We start from the raw sequence: 11,824 nt of genomic DNA, 5'->3' as shown, positions 1-11,824 counted from the left end.
TCCCAGAGAAAAAGACAAAAGATTCTTGAGGTGTGTAGCAGTAACAGACTGTCTCACCAGAGGAAAAATAAACGTGTTGCAAAGCAGGCTTACGCAAAAACCCAATCTGCATCCAGGCTGAATGTTTTGAAAAATACCACAACTTGCAACATTCTGATGTCATGTCTGGTTTGAGTATGCCCTTCATATTCTGAATCGAGATGTTCTGGAGAAAAAATAATAAGACTACACAAGACAGTACTGAAGACAGTACTGGACCGGAAAGGGGGTAAGATAATTTCAGAAACACAGTGTTATGTATTTTTCACAGCTTTAAACTGACTCTTTGACCTCCTGAGGGCCATGGTGCTTGACCTTAAGCATTTTCAAAGTCTGGGCCCTTGACTGGCACGGAGGAACGGGCATCATGTACCGCACACGCTTCCAGAATCGGGAGTTTGGCGATGCTGCCCCGTGACTCCTCTCCTTCCATCTCAGTGGGGCGCTCTTTTGGAGGAGGTGCTGCAGGCTGAGGGGGAGGTGTGTGAAGTCATCCACGTCCCCCACTTGGATGAGAATCACGTTCATCTCCCCCTGCACCAAAGCCTGATGCAGTCCAACCTGCCAGTCGTAGCACTCAGGGATCGTGACCTTTTCACCTTCATCTGACCTTGGGGTGAGGATGACGATGAGCCTCCTGCTCAGCTGTATGCACTTCTCCACCAGCTCCATGCGATCTGGTGACGTCCCAGAGAAATTACGTGAAACACAAGAAAGTCAATCAAAACATTTTCAAATTAGGAGTTTCATGTACATTTATCCTGAATTCTCATCTTTCCCAATTCAGCATTTTCCTGAATTCTCATTTCTTCCTATTCAGTATTTTGAATTTAAATGTCATGGAAAGATTAAAGTGTTACTCTTAAACAAGTCATATAAAGCATTTCAAACGTTTCAGCAACATGACATCACTGACTGCAATTACATCCTTGTCCTCCAAGGTGTAACTGCAAGCACTTAGCACAGGCTAAACTGAACTGTAACTGACCAGAGCTTAGGGGCTGAACTCAATGAAATGACCTTCAGATGACCCATTTTAATGTGAGAAGCACATACGGTCCTCACAGCCACGGGCTTAAATTTTTACACGTTAATGTAGAGACAGGTTAGAGGTCAAGGCAATACGATATAGCTGGGAAATAGCTTTTTTGAGGATACTATTTCGGCCTATAGGTTTGGGAGTGAAGAATTACAGATACAAGCAGTCCCCGGGTTACTAACGAGATCCATTCCCCAAGTCTGTCTTTAAGTCGAACGGGTACATACACAGTGTGAACGGCAACGTGATCCGACTTAAAATGATGGACGGCGTTCTCCTACCTCGAGCCAACGAACCACTGAAACCGCGCAATGTTTTCACGTGCATCACAAAGCGGTACGCGCGTTCGTTATTACGAACCATCGTATTTACCTCCAATTTTTTTAATATAATAGGCTTTATGGCAGCCCGTTTGTAAGTGCGAGTTGTCCTTAAGTCGGACGTTCGTAACTCGGGGACTGCATGAATTTAAAAAACAAATGGTGGGGGGGGGGGATATATCCCTGTATAGATGTGGTATAAGGAGCTCCACTGAGGCCTTGGGCTTTTTCACGTACCCTGCCCAGGTAGGTCATCTCTGCCATGGATGTAGAGTTTGAAACCACATTTGTCCTCCATTACAGTGGGCAGAATGTCACTGATGAAGTGGGCGACTGACTTTTCCGTTTTCTCTGAGTTATGGCTCTTATATATCACATACGCATCATAAACCTTTCCATCTGAAAATGACATTTACAAGTTATGTAAGATATAAAGCTTTGAAAATGCATCCCCATTCTGTTTTTTGTTTCTTGTTTTTTTGTTTTTTTTTTTACATGTACACGGTGTATAGTTCTAAAAATATTTACTGACAGTATATTTTGTTTCACTTCATTTCTACGGGCATTTTCATTGTTTGTTTATAGAGTGTAACTCTGCATCCACTCTCCTTACCATCTCTAGTCTTTGGCACCATAAAGCGTCTGAAAAACAAAGCCAGATCTACTGCAAAACATTTCACCAACAAGAGAGTGAGCAGGAAGACCAGCAGTCCAATCACGCATGCCCACACTGTGGGAAGCACTGACTCTGAAAAGTGAAAGATGAGAAAATTCTTCACTGAAAATCCCATCAGAAAACATAAGAAATATATCCATACCTAATTAACGTACGGATTCAGAGTTCATCTTAAATTATTTATCATAGTATTCAAAACAGCTGTGCATGTGTGTGAGTGTGTGTGTGAGTGTGTGTGTGCACGCGTGTGTGTGTGTGCTCACCTTTGGCCTTAAGAGTAACTGACACAAACACCCATGAGCTGTCATCTCTAGCAATGCACTGAAACACTGTTTTGAAGTCTGTCTCTGATACATTATGTATGGTCAGAATGGATTTAAACAACCCGTTCTCTTCCCTGGAATAATACACAAAACACACAATCATTCTCCGTTTTCCCTATAGCATCCCCACAGCTTAATACCACTGAAGGACATTCCAAAGTAAAAAAAAACCTCGTGAACAACCAAATCTGATTAACTAAACCCTATTTGGTCTTTTGGATTAACGCATATTCCAGGTCGAGGCAAACACAGTTTACCCTACACATGTTGCCACGGTGACCAAACCTAATAGTATAACAACTTAACTTAATAATAATGTTCTATTCATCATTCCTTTAAAGGGAAAAATTTTTAATGACTTAATGGTCATCACTAGATGGAGCACCCTCCAGCCCATTTGACTCAGTAGTTTCACCTGTTGATGATGCTGTATCTTTTTGAGCGATGAGGCTTAAATTCCCAGGTCACACTGTGCCGCTCCCTCACGTTGATGCCAAAGAAAGCCAGACACGTCAGGGTCTTTCCAGAGCCTGTGGAATGGAGGGGTGTGGGAGAGACAGCAAATTTTGATAAAACTGAACGTTAAATGTCAAATTGCTTGTACTTACAACATGAATACTGAATAAAATGCTACAAAGATCCTTTAAAAAAAAAAAAAACTCTCTCACATTAAATCATTCATTATGTCTTAGATCATTCTGTTACACTGTGAGTTAACCCTGTCGGTTATTGACTTTTCACTTTAATCTTTTAATCGTTCATTTCTCTTCCTGTCACAGCTCACAGACAGAATTTTGTCACTTTAATCCTGTTAACCACTGGCAGCTGTCTCTCATGGTCATCTCTCCCATGTCGTCCTGTTGTCTACTCAATGACTCTTGTCAATGCCTTTGGCACTGGAAGCCATTCCAATTAGACGCTTTCAAAGGGGCTCCAACAGAGACCATTACAATCTCTAATATCCTTTTGTCCAATCTGTAGTCACATTTTCAAAACTCTAAACACAATTAGCACAACATTCGTCTGTTGTGGACCATACCATTACAATTTGTTTTCCAATCGCTAACGAGCATTTACCCGTATTTAAGATACTTTTTCTAAACTCTTAACACAGCAACACATCTACATCACTCAATGAGCCAAATAGTCCATTTTCTGCTCAAAGCCACATTGTGTTCATTAAATACTAACTCTACAATTCAAAATGCAAAAAAAAAAACTTCCCGACTCAACATCTAATCGTTCTTTCAAAACACTAGCACGTGTTTTCTAGCCAAGAGGAACATATAGTCAATCATAGCACAATGACATTCAAAATACTAACAGCTGATGCCATTACAAAAACTGCATTAATTTTCATGTTTCGGTTCTACAGGTACCTGTATACAACAGACAATATGAAATCCATTGTTTTTAATAATTCAGTTTCCTTTTACTGTAAACTGCTCTACATTTTTGGTTGAATGTCAAATATGTGCATAGCCAGGTGTTGAAATTCTTTCAATTACATGTACATACACAGTAAAAAGAGGACTTTTGGGATTGATTCTCTTCAATGTGGATGCAGAACAACAATGAAGAGCAGAGAGAGAAAATAATAAATAATAAGCAGAAAATAATGATAATAATGTCTGGACAAGGGAGAGGAGTAGTTGAATGTGGGAGAGGAAGAGGTCCAGGGAGAGGAGTAGCTGTGACTTTTTTTTGTTTTACTGTGTTTGAGTATTTGGTTTTTACACATTTGGAACCAAAGGCCACGTGTGTTGGATATTTTGTTGATCACTGGCGGCAATTTCATGTTGCTAATGAAGTTTTTACTGTAGCAGTTCTGTCACTTACTATTTTTTTACATTCTTTTTTTACATTCTATAAAGTAAAGATGACTCATTCACTTTTAGATACTATGTTGCCAAAAATGCACACATTTGACAATTAACCAAAAAATGCAGAGTGGTTTACAGTAAAAGGCAACTGAATTATAAAAAACAATGGATTTCATATTGTCTATTGTATGCAGGTACCTGTAGAACTGACAGTTGAAAAGTAGGGTGACCAACTGGTCTCAAATGGTTTCAACTGGTATTCTTAACTTGGCAAACCGTTAGAATCTGAAAACCCAGTTGGAACCAATTGAAACCAGTACAGACCATTTGAGACCAGTTGATCCCAATAGACTAGCTACTGGATTTTCAACTGGAATTTCCACTAGGGATACATCCTCTTTTTCCCGGACATATCCACTTTTTCGGACCTGAAAAGTCTTTTGTCTTTTCCACAGTCGCCATTCAGTGTGTATAGATTTGCATTGCTTTGACCTTTTTGTTTAGTTCCTCGCGCGCCACCAATGGGCGGTCATGTACACTATCATGCCATACACATTGGTTAACCTGCATCTCATTCATTACCGTTGACACCGCAACAACAGCCAAGAGACCATAAAAAAGCCGTAACGCCACCCAAACTTAAATGGAAAGAAACAAGGTCATCTTGCCACTGTTGTTATGCTAGCAGTTGTCTTATTAAAGACTAGCCAGCTGTGTATTGTGGCAGTTGAGTTAAGTACAGATGCAGTTTCAGATTGCATTGTCAAGCATTAACCTGACATGAGAACGACAGGAACCAAAAGTGGCATGCACTTGAATTTCCCCGTTAATTCGGAGGGGAATGCCTCAGCCCTCTTTTTTGAAAACCAAAATATGGTCGCCCTATAAGAAGTAATGCAGTTTTTGTAATGGCATCAGCTGTTAGTATTTTGAATGTCATTGTGCTATGATTGACTTTATGTCCCTCTTGGCTAGAAAACGTGTGCTAGTGTTTTGAAAGAACGATTAGATGTTGAGTCGGGTTTGCCGTGTTTTGATAGGGTCAGATGTATGTAGAGAAAGGTTTTTTTGCCTTTTGAATTGTAGAGTTAGTATTTAATGAACAAAATGTGGCTTTGAGCAGATAATTAACTATTTGGCTAACTGTGTGATGTAGATGTGTTGTTTTGTTAAGAGTTTAGAAAAAGTAGCCTAGAGATCTTCAGTACAGGTAAACGCTTGTTAGCCATTGTGAAAAGCTGTAATACACATTTTCTGAAATATCGTTAATTACTCATGGCTGTTTTGAATCCATGGAGGTGAGGGCAGATGGAACGTTTATTTTAGATGTGGAATTGATTAATGTGTTTCATGCAGTGGGCTATTTGGGTAACAAAATGAGTAAACTGAAATTTCAATCACAAAGCTCAAACGCAACTGAAAATCACTGATCCGTTGGCGTTTTCCATGAAGAAAATGAACTAGGAGTGAAAAGCACCATTCTCTTTAACTCTTCGAATATTAAAAAAAATAGACAACGGCAAATATATGTCCCTATTAACAAACACAGTCAATGTTATACCACCAGTTAAGCCACAAACACCTTTAAACATTGTCCCTTCACATAGCTACGAATTGTGTTGCACGCAATTTAAGACGTTTCTTACCCAGTTCTGCCACATCCGTTGATCCGTTAACTGGATACTGAATTCGCGGAGGAAGTCTGTTAGATGGCTCTGTGAAAAAAACAGTAAAACACACGGAACACTTTAAACAAGATTATACACGCCTACAGCATACTTTCCAGAGTTCAGGTCGCTCTTACACCGCCAAGCATTTAATTACGCCATCTATAAATTCACTCTGAATTAAACGAACTCACATTCCACTTAGTATCTCATTGGCCCATTTGCAACGAATAGGGAAAGGGACGCAAACTGGTCTATAATCTACCGCAATTTCACTAGAGGAAATTTCAGCGCTGGGAGCCATTTGAAACAAATGATAAAACAGCAGATTCACTTTAAGGAAAAGGAAGGGGTAAAAATGTATCGGTTTAAGTGCTATCATTACGGTGACTTAAAACCCGTCCATCCAAGCGTGGTAAAGTTGGTTTTATATTCGCATATTCGCTTGATATTCGGCGGCCTTGTAAGGGACCGTCTGCAAATTACACATTTTATGGATGTTTGCCTTTTCACATGCTCGTTGGTATTAAAAGAATATTCACTGAAAATTAATAAAATCAACTGTACACCTCTTCAACATTCTAGTGATTCCAAAATGAAGTAACTGACTTCCCACAACGCATATTTAGAAGAAATTCTCTGTTTCAGGAGGTTTCTTAGAGAAATAAACACTAAAAATACATAAAATGACCTTTTCTCGTTCTACATTAGAGTGTATCACTTACTACAGGTGAGAATTTGTCTAAAAAGTGAAATTACTAGTAACTAAAGAGGATTTACTTCTGAAAAATATTCACTAAAAATCAACGACATGACTTTTTCTCATTCTGATTGCTGTAGTACTTCACAATAACAGTGTCTTGCTTACTACAGGTGAGATTTTTCAGAAAGGTCAACATGCATGGAAGCAGGAGTCATTTATTTCTGAAAAATATTCACTAAAAATCAACGACATGACTTTTTCTCATTCTGATTGCTGTAGTACTTCACAATAACAGTGTCTTGCTTACTACAGGTGAGATTTTTCAGAAAGGTCAACATGCATGGAAGCAGGAGTCATTTATTTCTGAAAAATATTCACTAAAAATCAATGACATGACCTTTTCTCATTCTGATTGCTGTAGTACTTCACAATAACAGTGTCTTGCTTACTACAGGTGAGATTTTCGAGAAAGGTCAATGTATATGAAAGCAGGGGTCATTTATATCTGAAAAATATCCACTAAAAATCAACGACATGACTTTTTCTCATTCTGATTGCTGTAGTACTTCACAATAACAGTGTCTTGCTTACTACAGGTGGGATTTTTCAGAAAGGTCAATGTATATGAAAGCAGGGGTCATTTATTTTTGAAAAATATTCACTAAAAATCAGCTAAAAGACTTTTTCTCATTTTGATTGCTGTAGTAGTTTCCAATTACAGTGTCTTGCCTACTACAGGTGAGGTTTTTGAGAGAGATCAACTTATTTTGAAACAGGGGTCAATTATTTCTGAAAAATATTCACTAAAAATCAACTAAACGACTTTTTCTCATTGTGATTGCTGAAGTACTTCACAATTACATTGTGTAACTTACTACAATTGAAGTTTTTGTGAAATGTCAATTTACATGGAAACAGGAGTCAATTATTTCTGAAAATTATTCACTAAAAATCAACGACATGTCCTTTTCTCATTCTGATTGCTGTAGCAGATCCACTTTAGAGTGTCTTGCTTACTGCATGTGGAAATTTTGTGAAATGGGAGCTGAACAGGGAGATGAAGTCAAGGACTTGAGTTTTTTTTTCAGCCTGCAACCTGCACTGGCAGCCACCTCAAGCATAGGCTCAAGAAGTGACTGTCTATTTTCACGAATATGGCAAAGCTCTCCTGTTTCACAGGTGGCCTAGACAGGAAAACAGCAGTAGTTCGGTTCAATCAGTGGACCAGTAGTGAATTATTTCTTTTAAACACATTCAAAAAAGTAAATGACATTACTGAATTCCAAAGGCTGTAGTAGTCGCTAGTTAGAGCATGAACCTTTCTCAAAAACCTCATCCATGGTAACTTACACACTCTCATTGTGAAGTACTACAGCCATCAGAATGAGAAAAAGTCATGTCTTCTTGTTACTGAATATTTTTCAGACATAATTGACCCCTCCTTCCATATAAGATGACATTTCACAAAATTTTCACTTGTAGTAAGTTACGCACTATAGTTGGGAATTACTACAGCAATCAGGATGAGAAAATGTCTATTGGTTGATTTTTAGTGAATATTTTTCATAAATAATCGACCCCTGATTCCATATAAGTTGACATGTCACAAAAAATGGACTTGTAGGAAGTTACACACTGTAGTTGGGAAATGTTACAGCAATCATAATGAGAAAAGGTCATTAAGTTGAATTTTAGTGAATATTTTTCTGAAATAATTGACCCCTGCTTCCTGATAAGTTGACATTTCATAAAAATTTCACTTGTAGTAAGTTTTGCACTGTAACTGGGAGCTACTACAGCAATCAGAATGAGAAAAAGTCATGTCGTTGATTTTTAGTGAATATTTTTCAGAAATAAATGACCTCTGCTTTCATATACATTGACCTTTCTTGAAAATCTCACCTGTAGTAAGCAAGACACTGTTATTGTGAAGTACAACAGCAATCAGAATGAGAAAAGGTCATGTCGTTGATTTTTAGCGAATATTTTTCAGAAATAAATGACTCCTGCTTCCATGTATGTTGACCTTTCTCAAAAACCTCAACTGTAGTAAGCAAGACACTGTAATTGGAAACTACTACAGCAATCAGAATGAGAAAAAGTATTGTAGTTGATTTTTAGTGAATATTTTTCAAGAATAAATGACTCCTGCCTCCATATAAGTTGACCTTCCTCAAATTTTCACTTGTAGTATGTTACGCACTGTAAGCAATCAGAATGAGAAAAGGTGTATTGGTCATTTAGTTGATTTTGTGAATATTTTTCTGGAAGGAAAAGAATCCCTCTGAGTTCCATGTAATTTGACTTTTCAAGAAATTCTCATTTGTAGTGAATATTTTAAAACCTACTGTTATGTCAGAAGGCGAACATCCATGAAATGTGTAATTTGTAGACGGTCCCTTACACAGACGTAGCGACTGGAGGTATAATGAAAGTGTCGTGAAGCTGTTTTTGGATAAAAATCGATAGTGACAACAAAAATTGTTATTTGCTTCTCACACACCACATTATAGTGTACAGTCCATGCCCTCGAACATGTAATTAACCTGGAGTGCTTTGTCATGTCCGAATTTAGGAAAGCTTAAAACCGAATATCCAGCGAATATCCCAATCTAAAACCAACTTTACCACGCTGTCCATCCATGTAGGCAGTGCAGAAGTGCACGCGCTACTTCATCTGTAAGTGTGCGGGCACCCCGTTGAAGCTAAGAGCAGTTTAAGTGCGATGGCGAGGGGAATACCCTGAGCACCTGATCTTTCAAAAAACACGACCAATTGTGTTCTTTGTGACACGCGGCCCAGCTGGTAGATGAGCTTCGAACTCGAGACGTCATGGGACGCAGTGGAAACACAGAGACGCAGCGGGGGAAATGCATTTTGCGTACCAGTAAAACAGCCGAGCATGCCGTATTAGCCGCATCGATTTTTTGTTAAGTGACCAATTCTTGATGAGAAGACAAGACACGTAATAACTGAAGAGAGAGAGAGAGAGTTTAAAATTGTTCCACAAAAACTGGCAATTATTACTGAGTAACTTTCTATGGAGCACGTTCGAATGGTTATTTTCAATGTTCTGTATTTGCGCCAAGGTGTGCGCCAGTTTTCCAAAGCCGCAAAGGAGTGCGGTGCAAAAGAATGTGCTGATTCACGCCTAGCTAAGTAAGTGCAATCTGTACGTGCGTGACTTGCTCTCGGACCCATTATCCGGAGTCTGCGGGATCTGGAGGAGTTGTAAATCCTCCCTCCGTGTTCCCACGTCAGCATGCAGGTGTAGATCCCTTCGTCTTGCTTGGATGCGTTGGGAATTCGGAGAATGTCTTCGGTCTCCCCCGGAATCAGATGAAAATCCTACAGGAGAAGATCAGACAGTTGAGTAACTTTACTATTGCACAGAGTGCTATACACACTGCTAAGAGTTCATTTTACATGATCGATACATACAGTATATGTCGTAAACGTTCATGATCACCACTCCTGAACTGAACAAAAAACATTCGAACCAAACATTAAAAACGAACCGCTGCTTTAGCTAACAACCAAAAGGCTAAATTGCATATGTACGCATTAACTGAAAATGGAAAGTAAGAACACCTCAAGTGTTTCCCTTTAATAATAACCCTGACTGTGCGCGGCCCCCTCCTCATTCGCAGCCTTTTGTCTGAATGAGGTGAGCGAGGAGCCCGCATATTACGTTATCCTAGCTCATTTCTTTCATCCTGTCTGAAATTACAGTGTCTACACCAACAAAATAAATGCACAGTTTTGATTTCATCGCTCTCACACACATATGAGTGTGACCGAAAGATGACTGAAAGTAAAATACAAATGCAAACGGAAGTTTAGTAATGTAGGTAGGAGCAAATTACTAAATGCAGTTTATGTCTAAATACCACACCCATCAGCTTGGGTCAGCGATGGATTTTGTACTACGTCCTCTCTCTGCATACCTTGTACCATGTGAGAGATCCATTTTTCTCATTAAAGGGACATACGATGGCTGGTTTTGAGGCTTGTGATGCAACTAATCTGTATAATAAGTCGTCATGAAACTCCATGTAGACCTCCAGATCTGTCTCAAATTTGGCACATTCATTCCCGTTATAAAACCTGAAATGATCAGTTACAGACATCGTTAAGAAAATGGTACTTTGTGTGTGTGAATGTGTGTGTGCGCGTGTGAGAGAGCGAGAGAGAGAGGAGCTTGGTGGGTATGAATATATGCATGTGCAAATGTATGGCTATGTCTATGTGTTGAGACAGAACTGATGAGAGCATGGGGGATGGGGTTAAACAAAGACAATGCTTTTTCATGCTATTAGTAATTAACTGATTTACCAGAGAGTGTAGTAACGTCCTGTGTCATTCAGGTCAATTGGAAGGAAGTATAGCCTGGCTCCGTGATAATGAATTCGATCACTCTCATTCTTTCCAATTTCCTCCATGTCCTGTCCATCCCGCCCCCTTTTGTACCAGAATATCTCGGATTCGTGGGCGTTGTCACTGCAATCGAGATTTGGACAGGGCCATTCCAAAGCCTCTCCCTCTTTCACTCTGATTTCTCGTGGACTGTCCTCCCACAGTTCACAATCCACTGGAGAAAGACACAGCCAAGAGTTCGGTTGGCTCATTATTCAGCTCTTTATTGCTTTGTGAATGCACAATGTTGTGTTGAGTCTCAAAATCTCATACCATACTTTATTTGACACTTAAAAAGTGCCAGGCGTTTTGTGAATAGTTGTGTTAATAGAATTGTTTTTATATGCTGATTAGACCTAAAGTGGATTACACCAAGTCAGTGATGAAACAGCCCTTTGCTTCTCAACCTGTCAGTCTTTTATTGCTCCAGGCTCCGGTACTTATCCAGCACTCCTCACTCTGCCGTACATGCTCTAATCGGCTAAACAAATTGTGTTTGATTCGAATGAAACCAAAAGTCTGCCTATACTTTGGCACTGTCACAAAATAACCTGTCTTTAAATTTAGGGATTCAATTTGAATAGGTCTAATTTGTCTGTAGTATTAATATAACTATAGAATATGTAGAGAGTGTGTCTTTGCTGCACTGAAAGTTAAAAATGTGTGTGTGTGTGTGTGTGTGTATGGATATAGACTTTAATTCATACGAGTAGCATACGTCCAACTCACCCGACTTGTTGGTGTTTGCTGAAATGGCTACAAAACCACTCAACATGAAGGCAAGGCCAACCCATATCATCTGCGGAGAAGGAAATGAG

At 39.2% G+C, this 11,824-nt stretch overlaps 1 protein-coding gene across 1 annotated transcript; it reads right to left on the bottom strand.

Annotated features, from left to right (window-relative positions):
- Positions 1-312: 312 nt before the first annotated feature.
- Positions 313-11,218, bottom strand: il1rl1 (interleukin 1 receptor-like 1). Its single transcript, XM_030786604.1, has 9 exons — positions 10,926-11,218; positions 10,538-10,697; positions 9,767-9,938; positions 5,867-5,935; positions 2,813-2,927; positions 2,338-2,471; positions 2,012-2,146; positions 1,636-1,797; positions 313-716 (listed from the first exon to the last, which is right to left on the bottom strand). Exons 1-9 carry the CDS (start codon positions 11,216-11,218, stop codon positions 313-315), a joined length of 1,644 nt encoding a protein of 547 aa, XP_030642464.1.
- Positions 11,219-11,824: the final 606 nt, after the last annotated feature.

Source organism: Chanos chanos, chromosome 10 (genome assembly GCF_902362185.1).
Source record: "Chanos chanos chromosome 10, fChaCha1.1, whole genome shotgun sequence".
Classification (NCBI taxonomy): domain Eukaryota; kingdom Metazoa; phylum Chordata; class Actinopteri; order Gonorynchiformes; family Chanidae; genus Chanos; species Chanos chanos.
Note: the sequence above shows the minus strand (reverse complement) of the source record. Positions and strands in the feature narration are given on the sequence as shown.

What these genes read in the sequence shown, in the direction of transcription:
- il1rl1 (XM_030786604.1), bottom strand. Translation starts at nt 11,218, where the DNA reads ATGAGCCAACCGAACTCTTGGCTGTGTCTTTCTCCAGTGGATTGTGAA. An exon ending in AGTTACTCTTAAGGCCAAAG is followed by an intron (nt 2,147 to 2,337) that starts GTGAGCACACAC and finishes TTCACTTTTCAG; the next exon opens with AGTCAGTGCTTCCCACAGTG. An exon ending in GGTGCCAAAGACTAGAGATG is followed by an intron (nt 1,798 to 2,011) that starts GTAAGGAGAGTG and finishes TGTCATTTTCAG; the next exon opens with ATGGAAAGGTTTATGATGCG.